Source organism: Rhodotorula paludigena, assembly GCF_050403205.1.
Source record: "Rhodotorula paludigena JCM10292 DNA, Rt_paludigena_JCM10292v1_ctg70, whole genome shotgun sequence".
Taxonomy (NCBI): domain Eukaryota; kingdom Fungi; phylum Basidiomycota; class Microbotryomycetes; order Sporidiobolales; family Sporidiobolaceae; genus Rhodotorula; species Rhodotorula paludigena.
The window spans coordinates 1-17,127 of NW_027481388.1; the positions used below are offsets into that span (position 1 = coordinate 1).

The 17,127-nt window shown below is 63.9% G+C and overlaps 8 protein-coding genes across 8 annotated transcripts; 4 read left to right on the top strand and 4 right to left on the bottom strand.

The window, feature by feature from the left end:
* JCM10292_002392 (uncharacterized protein) lies at positions 1–990 on the bottom strand (the record flags this gene model as incomplete). The annotated part of the gene is made up of 3 exons (XM_076652250.1): positions 1–294; positions 480–634; positions 903–990. Coding segments are annotated over 3 exons (537 nt in total), but the record flags the coding sequence as incomplete, so codon positions are not given.
* A 372-nt stretch (positions 991–1,362) lies between these two features.
* JCM10292_002393 (SDR family NAD(P)-dependent oxidoreductase) lies at positions 1,363–3,181 on the top strand (the record flags this gene model as incomplete). Its single annotated transcript, XM_076652251.1, has 11 exons — positions 1,363–1,520; positions 1,587–1,618; positions 1,684–1,772; positions 1,862–2,046; positions 2,184–2,272; positions 2,351–2,390; positions 2,462–2,534; positions 2,617–2,726; positions 2,887–2,936; positions 3,016–3,029; positions 3,107–3,181. 11 exons carry the CDS (start codon positions 1,363–1,365, stop codon positions 3,179–3,181), a joined length of 915 nt encoding a protein of 304 aa, XP_076502172.1.
* A 565-nt stretch (positions 3,182–3,746) lies between these two features.
* Positions 3,747–5,875, top strand: JCM10292_002394 (uncharacterized protein; the record flags this gene model as incomplete). The annotated part of the gene is made up of 8 exons (XM_076652252.1): positions 3,747–4,166; positions 4,253–4,289; positions 4,358–4,431; positions 4,499–4,918; positions 4,993–5,112; positions 5,175–5,336; positions 5,393–5,816; positions 5,871–5,875. The coding sequence occupies 8 exons, from the start codon at positions 3,747–3,749 to the stop codon at positions 5,873–5,875; spliced, it is 1,662 nt and encodes a 553-aa protein (XP_076502173.1).
* Positions 5,876–6,649: 774 nt separating this feature from the next.
* Positions 6,650–8,400, top strand: ARP2 (actin-related protein 2; the record flags this gene model as incomplete). Its single annotated transcript, XM_076652253.1, has 9 exons — positions 6,650–6,694; positions 6,760–6,787; positions 6,881–7,258; positions 7,326–7,548; positions 7,643–7,706; positions 7,764–7,866; positions 7,927–8,102; positions 8,166–8,224; positions 8,292–8,400. The coding sequence occupies 9 exons, from the start codon at positions 6,650–6,652 to the stop codon at positions 8,398–8,400; spliced, it is 1,185 nt and encodes a 394-aa protein (XP_076502174.1).
* A 667-nt stretch (positions 8,401–9,067) lies between these two features.
* JCM10292_002396 (uncharacterized protein) lies at positions 9,068–10,609 on the top strand (the record flags this gene model as incomplete). Its single annotated transcript, XM_076652254.1, has 7 exons — positions 9,068–9,184; positions 9,249–9,514; positions 9,576–9,634; positions 9,705–9,736; positions 9,894–10,192; positions 10,287–10,404; positions 10,493–10,609. 7 exons carry the CDS (start codon positions 9,068–9,070, stop codon positions 10,607–10,609), a joined length of 1,008 nt encoding a protein of 335 aa, XP_076502175.1.
* Positions 10,610–10,892: 283 nt separating this feature from the next.
* On the bottom strand, positions 10,893–11,926 carry JCM10292_002397 (sugar O-acetyltransferase; the record flags this gene model as incomplete). The annotated part of the gene is made up of 5 exons (XM_076652255.1): positions 10,893–11,018; positions 11,087–11,261; positions 11,376–11,474; positions 11,535–11,657; positions 11,739–11,926. 5 exons carry the CDS (start codon positions 11,924–11,926, stop codon positions 10,893–10,895), a joined length of 711 nt encoding a protein of 236 aa, XP_076502176.1.
* A 1,921-nt stretch (positions 11,927–13,847) lies between these two features.
* JCM10292_002398 (uncharacterized protein) lies at positions 13,848–16,088 on the bottom strand (the record flags this gene model as incomplete). Its single annotated transcript, XM_076652256.1, has 9 exons — positions 13,848–13,858; positions 13,918–14,087; positions 14,207–14,259; positions 14,432–14,470; positions 14,525–14,544; positions 14,619–14,642; positions 14,704–14,792; positions 14,873–15,669; positions 16,065–16,088. 9 exons carry the CDS (start codon positions 16,086–16,088, stop codon positions 13,848–13,850), a joined length of 1,227 nt encoding a protein of 408 aa, XP_076502177.1.
* Positions 16,089–16,269: 181 nt separating this feature from the next.
* On the bottom strand, positions 16,270–16,779 carry JCM10292_002399 (uncharacterized protein; the record flags this gene model as incomplete). The annotated part of the gene is made up of 1 exon (XM_076652257.1): positions 16,270–16,779. The coding sequence occupies one exon, from the start codon at positions 16,777–16,779 to the stop codon at positions 16,270–16,272; it is 510 nt and encodes a 169-aa protein (XP_076502178.1).
* Positions 16,780–17,127: the final 348 nt, after the last annotated feature.

Sequence of the window (17,127 nt, forward strand, 5' to 3'; positions counted from 1 at the left end):
GGGGTGCAGGTGCGGGAGGCGCAGGCGGGGCGGGAGGCGGCGGGCGGCTGCTTGGCGTCGGCGGGGCGGGCGGCGCGCGAGGTGGGGCGGCGGGAGGAGCGCGCGGCGGGGCGGCGGGAGGGGCCTGAGGAGGTGCGGCTGGTGGGGCGCGAGGAGGAGCAGCTGGCGGAGCACGAGGGGGAGCAGCGGGCGGCGCGCGAGGTGGCGCAACGGGAGGACGACCCGGCGGTGCGGGAGAAGCACGCGCAGGAGGGGCGGGTGGAGCGGGCGAGGCGCGAGCGGGAGGCGCGGAAGCTGTAGCAGGTGTGAAACGAGTCAATATCGACCCAAAGTACCAAGAGCCTTGCGCGAGCAGGAGCGCGCGCAAGCTGCCGTGTGATTGAGAAGCGCGACGCACCTGCAGGAGCACCTGCACCTCCGCCCGTCTTGAGCGTGCTCGCGCCCGGTGCGCCCGTCTTCCTGAGCGTGGGCATACCTACGCCGGCAAATATGCCTGCGAGCTGGGGCGGTCCGCCTCCTCCTGCGGCGGGAGAGTCGTCCGCTGCAGAAGATGCACCGCCCCCACCACCTCCGCCGGGGACGGGAGGGGCGCGGGGTGCGGCGGGCTTTGGTGTCGAGCCATCGAGGACGGCGCCTGTCGACAGTGCGCGGCCCACGAGTGAGGGCAAGGGAGGGAAAGAACCGGGTGGGGTTCGGGGATGATGAGGATGCCGAGGTCGAGCGAAAGGACGAGGCGGTGCGGGAGGAGCGGGGTCAGGAAAGTCCGTGAGTCAGTGTCCGTTCTTAGTGCTCGTGCTTGCCACAGCGGGATGGACACCGCGCTCGGCGCGACCTCGCTCCTCGGGCGAGGGTCGGCGTCGGCGCGGGCGAGCAGCGAGCAGCGGCGGACGGAGCGGACGCACCAACGCCCTGAGCCTGGGAGCGGTCGTTGGTCTGGGCCTTGCGGAGGCCCTTGCCCTTCTGGATCTGCGAGAGGAGTGCAGAGTCCATCGGTGGTGACGACGCAGAGTACACAAGCGGGCGAGGTCGAGCGCGGATGCGGTGTTGCGCAAGAGCAGTGCAGTCTGCTCGAGCGCAGTCTGGCTACACGTGAGCTCGTTCAGAGCAGCAAAGAGCGACGACGACGCGTGCTGACGCGGACAAGCGGGGCGAGCGAACCGACGACAAAGGTGCACCGCCTCGCTCTCTTGTTACAGCCAGGGCAGGGCAGGTCTGCATGCAAAAGGCTATCTAGAGCCTGCCCGGTCCACCGCTGCTTGCGCCGTGCGAGAGTGAGACCCCGGCCCCTGGTGGTCGCCGTTCCCGGGTCGCTCAGCGCTGCTTCCGCGTCGTCCCTTCTTCGTCTCGCTACCACGCAGAGCCATGTCGAAGCAGTCCCGCGAGCAGCTCACCCAGGCCCAGACCCGAACCCTCGCCCGCCTCGACCAGGTCCGCACCCACTTTGAGCAGCACCCCGCCTCGGGCAGGTTCCGCAACAAGGTGGGGATCGTCACCGGCACAGGCAGCCTCAAGGGCATCGGGTGCGCACCCCCGACCCTCCCACTCAACCTGCACTCGCACCCTGACCACCCCCGCTCGCCCCGCAGACGAGCCACCACCCGCCTCCTCGCCCGTGAAGGTGCGCCCACCTCTACTGGCACTCTTGTCCCCCCTTATCACTGACAGTCTACCGCACGTGCACAGGCGCAAAGGCACTGTACGTGCTCGACTTTGACGGCTTGACCCTCGACGCCTTTGCCGACGAGCTGCAGAAGAAGCACCCGGGCCTCAAGGTGGGGCACAGCGCCGTCTCTTTCCGCTCGACGGGCTCCGCATCCTCTTTCGAGCCCTCGAGCTAAGCTGAGATTGCTATTGTCCACAGGTGACGGCCATCACCGGCGACGCAGCCGACACGGCCCTCATCCAGTCCGTGTGCGAGCGCGCAAAGCAAGAACACGGCCGCCTCGACCTCTTCTTTGCCAATGCCGGCACGACGGGGTCCAACCTCGTCCTCGACACGACCGACGAGGACGGCGTCATGGACGTCATGCGCGTAAACTTGCTCAGGTGCGGGTTTCCTTTCTTCTGCTGGCGAGCGACGTCGAATGAGGGACCTTCTTAGCTCGACAGCCGACACTCGCTGTGTGGATGAAGCAGGCATACGCTTGCCTCGCTTGCAGCTGCTTACCTGCCCTTGCACACAGCTGCTTCGTCGCCGTCAAGCACGCGTCCAAGGTGATGAAGGAGAACCCGCCCGAGACCGCGGGCGGGAGTATCATCCTGACGGCTTCCGGTGCGCCGCTCTTCCAGACGTTCCTTCCCTGTCCTTCTCGACTTGAACCTCTGTGTCAACGCTTGTGCCCGTGATCAGTTGCCGGCATTCGCTTCGGAGCCGGGCCGATGGACTACAGGTGCGTTGGCTGCCCTAACTCGCTTCGTCTCGCGAAGCGCAGACTGAAGCGTCCTTGTCCACGCCGCGCAGTGCATCCAAGGCGGGCGTGATCAACCTTGCGACTACGGCAGCGAGCAATCTCGCCGGGACCAACATCCGCGTCGTGCGTCCTCCCTCTTTCCGACCCTCTCCCTCCGCACGGCCAATTCCGCTGACCCCCCGCCCCTCGTTCCCGCGCCACGCAGAACGCCATCTGCCCCGGCCTGATCGAGACGGGCATGACGACGTACACGTTTGACCGCGCGCGCGAGCGCGGGACGCTCGGCAAGGTCGGGCAGCTCAACCCGCTCAGGAGGTGCGTCGGGTCTTCTCTTTCTCCCTGCCCGCGGAGTCGCCCTTTGTGGACGAGAAGGGGGGCCTTCGCAAAGGCAGAAACCAGGAGGGGAACGCCAGAACGCTGATCCCTCGTCGACCGTCTCCTCCGCCTACTTCCCGCTTGGCACCCGTCCGTGCAGATTTGGCATCGCAGAAGAGATTGCCCAGGCGGCACTCTTTCTCGCGTCCGGTACGCCACTCGCTTCCTCTCATTCCCTCCTGGTCCTTTGGTCCGGCTGACCCGCGTCTTTACGCTCCGCCTCGCACAGACGACTCGTCCTACGTGGGTTTTCTCTCCCCGTCCGTTGCTCCAATCGTGTTCTTCACCTGGCTGACCTTGCGAATCGGCCCGGAATACAGGTCAACGGCGTTGCCCTCCCTGTCGACGGAGGATTGAGCAGCTCGCTCCCCGTCGTACCCGGTCAGACGATGTGACGTGCTCAGCGGCTTGACGTCTCATGGGGTCAGAGGTGATCTTGAACGAAGGAGGGGCCGAGTGTTATCAATCAGTGCAATCAGTACGTTGTGGTGAGACCGCGACCAGGTCGCGATCACTTAGCCTGGAGAGTGGGAGGACCGGTGCTTCCTCGAGCATCCGGCCTGAGCGAGGGGCTCTCAGCCGTCGAATCAGATGCGAGGGTCTGCCAGAGTGGATGGGAGAGAGCGTAGCGGGCTGTGTTCGCTGTCGTCGCATGCTCAAGCTGATGAGACTTTGAGAAGTCCGGCTCGTTCCGCGGTGAAGCGGTTCTCGAGGCGTTTTAGGTGGCTCTCACATGCCCTGTGACACAGCTTACGTTCGTGCCAGTAGCAGAACACGTCAGCTCGCGAGAGCCGACCACACGAGGGATCTGCACCGCCTCGCACGCTCCTCTTGCTCTTTTCGAGCGCTTCCCTCTCGCTCTGCCGACCACACGAGGGATCTGCACCGCCTCGCACGCTCCTCTTGCTCTTTTCGAGCGCTTCCCTCTCGCTCTGCTCGCTCCCCGTGCTCCATGCGCCCATGCTCCCGCTCCCTCCGATAGCCGAGGAAGAAGGCGGCGGCATCTCTGGCGGTCCCTCTCCCGCCGCGTTCCCCTCGTCCGTCCCCGTCTCGCCCTCGTCCTCGTCCGGCGGCGCCGCAGGAGGCTCGCCGTCGCCCGTCGTCGCGCGCAAGCCCGCCCCCTCGCGCACCGAAGCCGAGCGACAGGCCTTTGCGGAAGCCAAGGCGCTGTACCAGGCCGGGCTCGCGCTCTCGGGTCAGGGAAACCCCGTCCAGGCGACGCGGCAGTTCCGGCAGGCGGCGGCCGTGTTTGGCGAGATCGGCGGGCAGGAGAGGAGGAGGGACAAGTGCCTGTGGCAGGCCGGGATGTGCTACGCTGGGGTCGGCGTCAGGGCGCGGAACAGGGGCGACGCAGAGGGTGCGAGGACGGCGTTCGAGCAGGTGCGGCCCGCGCGATTCTGCTCATCTTGGCTGCTTCGTCTCGTGCACCGAATGATGTTGAGCTGGGTATCCACGTCGCGCGCCAGGCTCGCTCGCTGTTCCACTTTATCAACGCGAAAGACAGTGCGCTCATATGTGTTCCGCTCGCCTGATCTGGCTCCTGCTGACTCGTCGAACTCGTGCTTGTGCAGAGGAGGCGATGGCTGTGTACCAGCTTGGACTCGTGATGAGCGAGCTCGCGGCTGCGGCGGACCAGATCAAGGCGGTTTGTCCTCCTTTCCATCCGTACGAACCTTTGCCTTATGCTGAATGCGCTTGTTCATTGACTGCAGGCAGGAATCTTGTTTGCCGAGACGGGAGACGAGGCGCGAGAAGCCATGTGTTATGCCGAGCTGGGTCACCTCTTCACCACCCGCGATCCCGACGCCGCCATCTACTACCTCAAACAGGCGAGTCATCCGCTCACTCCGCACATCCGCGCCCTACTCACCTTCTCCGGATTACAGTGCCTCATTCTGTATCTCAAGCTAGGCGACACGGCAAAAGAGGCGCACTCGCTCTACACGATCGGGCTTCTCGCCGCCTCGCCCGCGCTGCACGACCGCCAGACGGCGTTCAACTACCTCCAGCAGGCGCGCGTCCTCTTTCGCCGCCGCGGAGACCGCGCAGAGGAGGGCGACGCGGCGTACCAGCTCGGCAAGGTGTGCGTCGCGAGGAGGGCGTACGAGCCCGCCGTGCGGTACTTCGAGGAGGTGCGTTGCACGTTATGTTTACCGCGGGGAAGTGAGTGCGAGTATTGAAGTCTTTCACTTCGTCCACCTCACAGGCCTGCACCCTCTTCCACAAGGCTTCGTTGCCGGTCGACGAGGCATGGAGCCAGTACCGCCTTGCGCTCGTCATGCTCAAAGTCCGCTCCGCGTCCCTCGCGCTCGACTATCTGCTCGAGGTGAGCTGGCTCCTTCTTCCGTGTCATGTTGTTACCCGCTAACTCGCCTTGGTCTTGCGCAGGCTCGCAAGCTCTTTGCCGACGCGCCGGCGAGCGACGAGCGCCACGCCGAGGGCAGTTGTCTCCTGCGCATCGCCGAGATCCTCAGCGGCGACGTCGGCGGGGACGCTGCCGAGCGCGAAGGGCTCAAAGACGAGGTGCGAGCGAGAGAATACTACGATCAGGTGCGCGCGGTGCCAGCGAGCGACGCTGTCCACAAGGGCTGACACGCTTTGGACAGGCCATGATTCTCCTCGCGCCTTCCGGGTCAGGCTCGCCGGGCACGAGCACGCCCTCGCGCCCTCCGCTCCGCCCGCGCCGCAGCAACACGAGCTCGCCCTCTTCGTACTCGCCCTCGTCGTCCCCCTCGCCCGCGGCGGCAAAATCTGCTCCGTCGCTCGTCCGCCGGCGGAGCACGATGAACCTCGAGCGTGCAGAAGAGCGTCGCAGACGCCTCGAGGCGGCCGTGTCGGCTGCGGCGTCGGTGCGCGCGCCGGAAGCGGGCGACGAGGACGCGGGAGACGAGGTGCGCAGCAGTGGGGCGACGCTCGGGCATGGGCACGGGGCCGGGGAGAGGGAGGAGCTTGAGGTGAGGGAGAGCGGGCGGGCGGCGCAGGGTGCGAAGGAGGGCGCGGGAGGGGATGGAGCGTGGTGGGCTGTGCAGGGTGCGTCGGCTGTCGTTCCGGTCCCCGCCATCTCACTCATGTTTGTACCTGCAGGATAATGCGCTCGCGCTGGACGCGGGCGGTGCTAGACTGGGGTTTCTTGCGGTGCGACGTGCTATAGACACTCGGGTTTCGCAGCGAGGCAGCAGCGAGGCAGCAGCGAGGAGCACCCGCAAAGACGAGAGGCTCGAGAGTGCGTCTCGTGTGATGTCAGGCAGTTGTGGCTCGTGCCCATTGCTGCATGCCTCCGGCGCAGCAAGTCGCAAGAGTGCAACGGGGAGCGTCCCCCTTGTCGTCGTCGCAGGCGTCGCTGCGGCCCATTCCCTCTGCGTCGCCTCTTCTGCCCGCACTTGCCGGTTCTCGCTGAGCAGCAGGAAGTGCAGACAGGCTACACGCACACGAGCACATCCAGCCTCGTACCCCTGCTAGCCTCGACTCGACTGCTCGTCATCACCCCCACTCGCCGCTGCCACCCCGAACTCGCCCTTCGCGGCACTCTGTGAGGCGCGCCTTCCGCTTATCGTGTGCCCAGGCTATCCTGGTCCTCGGCGAGCCAGCTTCCGGCCTTCGTGCGCTCGTTTGAGCGTGGTCGAGCGGCCGAAGCGGGCGGTCGTGTCGGTCACCTCACAGCGTCGACGCTTGCAGCGGCGGGGTGCAAGAGCGGTGGAGGGAGCTTCATAGCTCTCACAGAGTCTGCACAAGACGATGCAGTCCGAACCTCCGGCCCCGATCCATTCAGCACCGCCTCCCTCCCTCGTGAGCGTGCAGCCCGCTGACCCGCTTGCCTTGCCTGCGCAGTCCACCCTTGACCCGCCTGTCCATCTGATACCAACATGGCTGAGCACGACGTCCCCCTCGTCGTCGACAACGGTACCGGTGTACGCTTCATCCCCTGCCTCGCAACCCCACTCTCTCCTCGCTCACGCGCTTCCGCATCCTGCAGTTCGTCAAGTGCGGTTATGCCGGATCCAGTAAGCTTGTGTGACTGTCGGACGGGCGAACTTGCTCTCGAGAAGAATCTGCCGCTCCTTACCGCGATCACGCTGACCTCTGCCCCTCTGCAGACTTCCCGGCACACACCTTCCCCTCGCTGATCGGCCGTCCGATCCTTCGCGCCGAAGAGCGTGGGCAGAACGCCGAGATGGCTGCCATCAGGGACATCATGGTGGGCGACCTCGCGTCCGAGTACCGCTCGTACCTCCAGCTCTCGCAGCCAATGGAGCACGGCATTGTCAAGAATTGGGACGACATGAAGCACCTGTGGGACTACACGTTCCACGAGAAGCTCCGCGTCGACACGCAGGGGCGCAAGGTCCTCCTCACCGAGCCGCCGATGAACCCCGTCAAGAACCGCGAGAAGATGGCAGAGGTCATGTTCGAGGACTATGGCTTTGGCGGTCTCTACGTCGCCATTCAGGCTGTCCTCACGCTCTACGCTCAGGGTGCGCTCACGCGCTATCACTCATCCCTCCATGTTAGGTGACTGACTGTTCGACTCTTCCACGTCAGGCCTGCAATCCGGCGTCGTCGTCGACTCGGGCGACGGTGTCACGCATATTGTGCCCGTCTACGAAGGCTTTGCCCTCCCGCACCTGACCAAGCGCCTCGACGTCGCCGGCCGCGACGTGACGCGGTACCTGATCAAGCTCCTCCTCATGCGCGGCTACGCCTTCAACCGCACGGCCGACTTTGAGACGGTGCGGCAGATCAAGGAGAAGCTGTGCTACACCAGGTGAGTCGGTCTCGCACCCGTCGAAGCCGGGCACCGGGAGCCAGGTGCTTCGCTTCCGTCGCAGCGCATGCTCACGTTGTCAAGCTTCTCGCAGCTACGACCTCGACCTCGACAAGCGGCTATCCGACGAGACCACCAGCCTCGTCGAGAACTACGAGGTGAGCACAGGCCGCAGCCTGCGACGGATCGACCCGCTGACTGCCGCGATCCTGCAGCTTCCCGACGGCCGCGTCATCAAGGTCGGCTCGGAGCGCTTCGAGGCGCCCGAGTGCATGTTCCAGCCTCACCTCGTCGACGTCGAGCAGCCCGGTGTTGCCGGTGCGTGCTACTTGCGACATGTTCACTGTTTCTTCCTTGCTCACGGCCATCCATTCGCAGAGCTCCTCTTCGAGACGGTCCAGGCCGCGCCCGTTGACGTCCGCGGCGACCTGTACAAGCATATCGTCCTCTCCGGCGGCTCGTCCATGTACCCGGGCCTCCCGTCGCGCCTCGAGAAGGAGATGAAGCAGCTGTACCTCACGCGCGTCCTCGGCGGCAACCCCGAGCGCCTCAACGTGCGTCCGTCTCTTCGCTTCTCTACAGAATGCCTGCTGACTCTCACTGTTCGCGTGCGACAGAAATTCAACATCCGCATCGAGGACCCGCCGCGTCGCAAACACATGGTCTACCTCGGCGGGTTCGTCCCTCTCTCGCCTTCCCCTTTCTCGGTTGAAAGCTGGACTCACGAGCTCGACCCTGTGCAGAGCGGTCCTCGCCGACATCATGAGCCAACAACCGGCGTTCTGGGTCTCGCGCGAAGAGTGGCAGGAGCAGGGCGCGCGGGCGCTCGACAAGCTCGGCCCGCGAGAGTAGGCTATGCGGCGGGCGGAATGGACAGTTTGAACATACCTGTTCTTGTGCGCAGATAGAGAGCCACGAGTACGAGTACGGTGAACACCGCGAGAGAGTGAGGACCAGGGAGCCGTCATGGCGCGACGAAGGTTCATTTCTCAAGGCGGCGGTGTGCTCACTTGCGTCTAACAACCACGTCGTGCTCAGCGTCCTCCGCTTGTCGAGCCGGAGTCCCATCGTCCGCATCTCGCTCGACATGTACACCTCCTCGGCCTGCTCCCTTCTCATCTCGTCTCCATCCGCAACAGACTCGACGACGAGCCGTCCATGCTGCGCAGCTCTTCAGCATCCGGTGGCCCGGTGGGCGCTTCCTGCAGGCTCTGGACTATGTTGCGGGCTTCGGCGTCTCGCCCTTTGCTCTCAGAGTCCGACCCCTCTTGCCCTAATGAGAGTCCTCGTATGTACCCGCGTCGTCGGCACGGCTTCTCTCGGCATTGCGCGTTCCGTCGGCCGGCCTTGCTGCAGCCGAGTGGTGGAGCGGACCTCCGCTGATCGACGTGTCTGTCCGGGAGCTCCGTCTTGTGCTCGAACGATCCATCTGCTCGGACTTGGCTCGACTGTCGCTCCTCTTCCTCCTTCTTGCTGCTTGGACCCGCTGCAACTATCACTCACACAGAATTTCGCCTCCATGCTTTTCCGCGAATTCATCGCCTGGCTCATGCCCGACGGCATGCTCACCTACACCTTCTTTCCTCCGCCGTCAAAGTACGACCCACGACGTGACATGCCCAACCTCTCGGGCAAGGTGTGCCAGCTCTCACTGCTTTCCGTCGCGCACGTGCACGACTCACAGCGTTATGTGCTCGCAGGTCGCGCTCGTCACGGGCCAAAGCGGCATTGGGTTCGAGATCGCCAAGCAGCTCGTCCTCAAAGACGCCAAGGTGTACATCGGCGCCCGCAACAAGTCGCGCGCGCTCGACGCCGTCAAGCAGCTGGAGCAGGTTGTCGAGGCCGAGGGCGCGAAAGGCGAGGCCATCTGGCTTGAACTCGACCTGGGCGACCTGGACAGCGTCAAGGCCGCCGCTGAGGAGTTCCTCAGCAAGGAGGAGCAGCTGGACTTGCTCTTCTGCAATGCGTGCGTACAAGCTTTGATGTGCTGCTGGCTTGCGCTACACTGATACAATTGCTTGCTGCAGAGGCGTAATGGTACCTCCGCTCGATCAGCTCACCAAGCAGGGTTACGATTTGCAGTGGGGTGCGCACACCCACTCTGCACTCTGCGGCGCTGGGTAAACCTGACTGATCATGAAGAGCCGCCGTTCCAGGTACCAACACTGTCGGCCACTACCTCCTCTGCGTATGTTGCCTTCCCTGTGCTTCACAGTCTGCAGCAGACCGACGTACTGATCATCCCCTCGACTTGATTTTCACTCAGACCCTGCTCGTGAGCTGCGCCATGCCAGTTGCCCCATCAAGGCCATCGGCGGACTGACTCTCTCAATTCATTGCGGCAGCTCCCTGCTCTGCGCGCATCACACATTGCTACGGGCGTCAAACCACGCGTTGTACACACCTCTTCCGAAGGGCACCGCTTGGCGCCGGGTAAGACTGGCCTGGACTGGGCCTCGCAGCAGGGCGGTCCCGACCGCGACTCCTTCATCAAGAGCGCAGGCAAGACGGGTGCCCCGTGGGTGCTCTACGGTCAGGCAAAACTTGGCAACGTCATGGTTGCCAACATACTGCAGCTCAGCTACGGCAACGAGCTGGTCTCGATGGCTGTGCACCCAGGTCTGCTAGACAGTGAAGTGGGACGGTGCGTTTCTTGTCATTACGCCTGCTCTAAAGTCTGAGCTAGTAGGACTGGCATCTTTAGTCCGGATCACTGACGGGCGTGTGCCTTTGTCCAGCTCACTGCCGAGCTGGCAGACCCGTGTGCTTGGCCTCTTCTGCTATCCGACCTCTATGGGCGCCTACACCCCGCTCTGGGGTGCGACCTCGGCGGAAGGCGCTCACTTCGGCTCTCAGGTGCGTCAGTTCTCTGTGCAGAGGCGGCGAGGGTTCCGTGCCGTTTGACTGGTGAAGACGAGGTCTGACAACGTCCCCCTTCCCGCAGTACCTCGTTCCCTGGGCCCGTGTGGGCAACGCTGACAAGCGCAGCAGCGATTCTGCGACCCTCGACAAGCTGGAGAAGACGCTCAACCGGGAGCTGGCATCATACCTGGCTGCATGAGGGTCGTCTCCCGGATTCCTCGACATCATGTAGCGGTGAAGCAGAAGCACCTGGTCTCAATTGCTGTTGCTGTTGGCTGTTGCTGTCGTGAACCGTCCCGTGATTGGCAAGCTTGGGATATGGGAGCGAGGGTGCAAACCAAAATTCACGGTTGTCGACTGGCGCAGGTTTCCAAGTATCGAGGCGTCCGGAGGCACAGCGTATGGAGACACAGCGTGAGAAACTGAGAGGTAAAGTGTCTCTTTGCAATGCAAGTTGCGGCTCGAGCAGCCGACCACGCGGTCTATTTGCTCTGCGGGACATACTCCTCCTCCGGGTGCTCCTTGAAGTACTCCGTTGCCAGCTCCGATTCGACCTTGCGTAGAATGCGTGCCGGATTGCCGGCAACAACAACAAAGGGAGGTACGTTCTGCTCAAAGCATGTAAGGTCAAGGGAAGCCATCTGGGACATTCGGACTCCGAAAAAGCGGTACGCACTTTCGTGACAACGCTACCTGCGCCCACAGTGACACCTCGTCCAATCGTCACGCCTGGTAGCACGCAGACAGACCCGCCGAACCAGCAGTCGTCGCCGATCGTGATGCGGCCGCCCATCTCGGGTCCGCGCGTGCCGTTGCGGATGGCTGGGTCGAGCGGATGGGTGCCAGAGAATCTGCGGTCGCCAAGGCGGTCAGCAGCTGAGTGAGAGTACTGAGCAGGGCCGGAGTGGGTCACGCGGCAGGCGTAATATGGCCTGCCGCAGCTTGAGTGGACGGGAAGGACGGACAGCGAGACATTTGGGCCAAAGAGGACCCTTGAGCCAATCGTGACTTGCGTTGTATTCAAGACCGTAAAGTTGAAATTGCAGAACACGTTCATGCCGAACCTGTCGAGGCAGAAGGTGAGTTCTGCGGAAGGCGAATCGCACAAACGGAAGGGAACGGACGAGATGCGGTTGCAGTAGTCGACGCGTAGAGGCGGCTCGCACCACGGATAGTCGTACAACTGTGCTTCATCCTCAGCTTTGGTAGCCTTGGCGGGCGGGAGCTCAGGGAGACTCGGGACGATCCTGCAAGTGGGGGTGCGGGTCAGCACCTGCAGTCCAGCTGGGCGCAGCTCGTTTGCGGCTGCGACCCAAGATCGTACACACTTGCGTAGCATCTCGACCTGCTGCCTGCGCGTCACCTCGGTCGCCTCGCGGTTGTACACGCCGCACGCCTGAGCCGCGACTCGACGCTCAGCGGTGAGGTCTGGTACGAACGCCGTGTAGAGCTCGCCAGCCTCCATCCTGCGACGGTTCTCGGCGAGGTCGATGCCGTTCCAGGTGCCGGCGCTCATGTCGGGCGACGTGGTTCGGGGCGATGTGGGGAGGTGATGAGAGCAAGCGAGGGTGCGGTACCGTCTGCGCCGGTCTAAAATCACTCGCAAACGACAGCACAAGTCACGTCGAGGTCGTGCAGCGAGTCTGGACGCGAACGGCGCGCTGGAAGACGCAGACGACGGAAGCAAACGTCGGATTGCCGCTTGCCGCGCTGCCGCTTTCCGCGTAAACGTGCAAATGACTGAGCTCACAGGTACGTACGGCAAACGTCAGATCGATATGACTTGACTGCCGATGATTCATCTACGCCGTCGCTCTGCACCTGTCTCTGCCGACCCTCCGGTTTCCTTCGTCTTCGTCGACTCCTTGGTCTTGGTCGCAGTCGCACCCCCTCCAACGGTCTCCTCCCCGTCATCGTCCTTCGTAGCAGTAGGCTCGTCCCCGCCTCCTGTTCCGCCGCTTGTACCGCCCGTCTTTGCCTTCGTGCCCGTCGCAGTGCCTGTCGCAGTGCCCGTTGCGCTCTTGCCGCCGGAGCTACCGCCTCCCGACGTCTTGCTCGCGCTCGCGCTCTTCGTTGCAGAGCTTGCGCCCGAAGCAGCGCTGGCGCCAGAAGCGCCAGCAGTCCTGCAGGAACTCGTTGTCAACACAGGATCTCAGCTTGAACGGATAGGCGCAAGCCTCACTTGACAGCACTGCCTGTACCCGCACCTCCCGTGCCGGAAGCTAAGCCGGACGAAGCGAGGCCCGTCGTTGAAGATGAACCGCCGCCCAGCTTGCCCGAATGGAAGAGCCAATACCTGCGGGCATGGGGCTCTTCAGCAAAGCGAGGAAAACCGGCCGAGTAGAGTGCTACGTACACTAGCACGCCGATGGCTAGCAGAGCGCACCAACCGAGCGACCACCAGATAGGCGAGTTGTCCGTCTCGGGCGGCGGCGCCTAGACGTCGCGATGTCCGTGTCAGCCACGATGAGCGCGACCAACTCGCTGAGACGTACCCTTCGGTGGTGGTGTCGGTGCCGCAGGCTGCGCATCTCCCACCTCTTCGTCTTCATCGCTTTTCCGCCCGACTCGCGCCGAAAGCTGCCCTTCTCCAGCAGGCGCGCTTCGTCTCCCTCACTCGCGTCGGAGTCTGAGTCCCACCCGTACAAGCTGCGCGGGTGCCGCGTGCTGTCCAGCCCGGCGCTCAGGCGAGAGGCAGCGGCAAGACTGCGGAGGGACCAGCCGGAGAAAGGACTGCTATGCGAGGCATTGCGCCTGCGCTTCGCCGAGCGGCGGTCGAGTGGCAAAAGCATGAGGCCAGGCACAGTAAGCGGAGCATGAAAAGTGAGCAAGAGGCAAGCGCAGGGAGAAGGCGGACGAACAGACAGGAGACGGCGAACGCACCCCGGCAATCCCGCGGGGTGCGCCCAAAGTCTTGCACCAATCTTGCACGGTCCTCTCGCCAGTCCGACAACCCGCAGACAGCGATGGAGGGGACGCTCGCAATGCGCGGCGTGGATGCAGCTCGAGCCATTCGTTCACAATGTACTCCGTCGCGACCAGGTTGTCGTTCTCGATCACCTGAAGCTCCGGATGTTCGCCACGCATTATCAGTGCCCTCTGCGAGATGCGTAGGCGTAAAGCAGAGGCTCGAATATTGAAGACTGCCAATCGAGCTGGACCGACTGTGTCTGGACCAGTGCGAGGCGCAGATGCTTGACCTTCGTTCTCGTCGGCCTCCTCCGCACCGCAAAAGGCACAGGACTGGCGGATGGTGGAGAAGCGTTGAGGAAGAGCAGAGAGCGAAGCAGCGGTCGAGAAGGAGGGCGTGCAAGCCCGGTGCGCGAGTTGAGCAGTCGTGGACAGGTCGTTCGCGCTTGTCATTAGGCAGTTGCGAGACCCGCATCTGTCTGTACTAACACACGGCGGCATGCAGAGAGGCGGACAGGCACAGACGTTTACTTAAAGGCTGCGAGTCGATCCAGGTTAGCATAGGCGGAAGTCGGCAAACGTCGAAAGCTAACGCACTCTTGCCGTCGGCGCACTTGAGACCCTCGACCTCGCCCTCCCAGCTCCACACCTTCTCGATGAGCTCGCGGTCGGTCTTGTAGTCGAGCATGGTGAACTCGTACGACTCGTAGTCGGGCGCGACCTCGAAGATCGACTTCCAGTCGTTGCCGCGGATCATGTAGATACCACTGCGAGAGCGAGAGGTGTGAGCAAGGAGAGCGACAGGAGCGCGCGGGCAAGGCACGAGGAAGGGAAGCTGAAAGGGCCGGCGGAGGGGACGGGGAGGAAGAGACGGATCAAGACGCACATGATCTTCGAGGCGTTCGACTCGCCGTAGACGAGCATGTTGCCGAAGAGGTACTGCGATGAGCAAAGCGCGGTCAGTATTGTCCAGGCACGAGGAATGCGGGAGCCAGCGGGGCGACCGAGGCGGTGTGCGCTTCATCGGGCGTGTATAAGGGTAGAAAAGATTCTCCGGCCACAATGTGCGACTCCTCGCACGATCCGTTCTCGCATGTGGAAGGGAGCTCACCTTGCGCGACGCCTCGAGGCGGGTGTGGAGGCCGGTGATCTGTAACGGGATCCGTCAGCGATTGTTTGAGGGGAGAGCGTGACCGAAGCATGCCTGGTTGGCCGACATGAAGGCTGTTTGATTGAGAATGATCGTCAGCGACTGGAACCAGCTATGAGGGAGGTCAGGAAGGGGGGGAAGGACGCACTAAGGGTGAGCTCGTCGTTGTACTCTGCGGAAGGTAGGCGTCAGTTTTCCGACCCGACCAAATCCCCAGCGAGCAGGGCACGCACTGAAGTCAGCGCGAACGATGGAGTAGTCGTTGGCGTTGTAGTGCTCGTCGAGCCACTTCATCGCGACCGGGGTGTCGTTGTTCGAGTACCTGAAGCGCCAGAATTTCGTTAGTACACTCCGCGTAACTCGCAGGCACATAATAGGGCTTCGACTTTCTGGCGTTTGAACTCATCGAGTGGGAAAGACTGCGCCGGGCCGAGCGCCTCGCATGGGTGCTTGGCCTTGGGCGCCGCGGGCGCCTCCTCCTCCTCGGCGGCGGGCTTGGGGGCAGCCACGGGCTTTGGCTTGGGCGCAGCGGGCTCCGCCTTCGGCTTGGCCTCCTTCTTGGGCGGGGTGTAGACGACAGCCTTCTCGACGGGGGTCGGCTCGACGTTGCCGAGGACCTCGAAGAAGGCGGGCTGGTGGTAGACGGTCTGCCAGAAGCGGACGATGTTGGGGTTGGCCTGGCGCCACTCGGCGTCGAGGACGTTCTCGAAGCCGCGGAAGAGGACCGACGCGACAAAGATGTCGGCGAGGGTGATGCGCTCGCCGACGAGGAAGGTGCGGGTCGCGAGCGTCTTCTCGAGGTAGTTGAGGTGCTTCAGGCTCTTCTCCTTGGCGGCGTCGACCTGCGGCTTCTGGTAGGGGGCAGCGCCGACGAGGGGGCGGAACCACGACGCGATGGTCGGGAGGAGGTCGGCGTTGGCCCACGAGGCCCAGCGGAGGACGTCGGCGGCGTCCTCCTTGGACTGGCCGAGGAGGCCGGCCTTGTTCTCCTGCGACGCGAGGTACGAGGCGATGGCGATGGCCTCGGTGAGCTTGTAGTCGCCCTTCTCGAGCGCCGGGACGAGGCCGAGCGGAAACTTGGCGAGGTACTCGGCGCCGACACCGCCCTCAGCGAAGGGGCTGGTCTTGACCCACTCGACGTCGAGGCCCTCGTACTTGGCGACGACGAGCGCGACGCGGGTGCGGGGGTTGCCCTCGAACTGCGGATGTCACAGCGGGAGTCAGCGTGAACGTTGCAGCGTTTCGCGGGTCTGCTAGCTGCGGATTCCGGCTAGCGGAGTCGCAGCCTGTGCGATGCTCTGCAGGCTGCTCGCACAGCCCGCTCGAAATGGACGGGTTGATCGGGGGCGGTGAGCCAGATGCGAGCAAGCAACCCACAGCCACTCGTTCGCACGCTCAAGCCGAGCCAGCGAGTCGCACGCTCGCCCGAATGCTCCGACCAGCGTTCCTCCGGCGCCTGACTCCGCAGACCGACGCTCAGCTGTAGCCAGCGGCGAGCGAGTGTCCGAAAGATCCTTGCGAAGGGCGAACGTGGCCTCGCTCCCTCCCACGCAGAGAAGCCGTTCCTTCGACAGGTGGAGAGCCGTGTACGCACACCGTAGACCTTGGCGAACGACATAGTCAGGCGAGCGTGCAAGAGATGCAGGGAGGCGACAAGACGAGGCGGCCTCGCTCCGCCCGCGCCGTCGAGCTCGAGCGCGCCGGCCTTGATCAGCCAAAGCCGCATCGCCGCACTCAACACGCTGTGCTGTGTACTCGTGCTACGAACGCTATTCTGCTGCATTGCTCTCCCACTCCTGCTACTCGCGGTCCCACTGCTCTGCCTGCCGGCGCACCTCGTCGGGCGCATACGATGGCCACAGACTCCACCGCTCTTTCCGTTCCCCGCTCTCGAGCCACTCTGCTACTCCGGGCGTTCCCTCGACCGCTTGGACAAGCTTGGCGCACGCCGGGAAGCGCGCCGCGAGCGGTGTGCTGCCGTCTTCAGGTGGTCTCGCCGATCCGACCCCTCCTGCTGCTGCTGCTGGTCTGACTGGGTGCGCCAGCGAGAGCGGAAACAGCGTCGTGATCATCGACACGGTCGACACGGCCGCGCACCCCGCTGCTCGGACATGCACTCGTCCGCGAGGGTCTGCCGGCGCGACAAGCGACGGGAGCGACGGATCCTGCAGCTGGTGCTCGAGCCCGCGCAGGAACGGGAGCACGACGTCGTCCTTGAGCGAGGTGCGCTCGGGCGGGACGAGCCAGGTCGGCGAGCTGCCCGACATGAAGAGGCGCGTCGCGCAGTGCAGCGCGGCAGAGAGGATCATGTCGAGGCGAGCCTGTGCCCGTGGCTCAATCTCAACCGGCTAGGCGGCAAATATCAGTGCGCTGCTGATTCCCACAGGGTTTCCAAGACGCGTGCAGCGCACCTGCTGGTTCGCCGAAGCGGCATCCGCCTGCATCTTTCGTTCAAGATACTGCAAAATGGCGCTTTGTTCCGCTAGCGACCACTCCTGCCCATCCTCTTCCCGCACGTTCAGCACCGGCAGTGCACCAAACGGGTAATCCTGCAGACTGAGCGTGCCCTTGCGTTTCTGGGCAGGCCACTCCTGCCTCTGCGAGATCGAAAGGGGACCTAGTCAGGTCATCTCATCGCAGACTTCACTGCCGGCGGG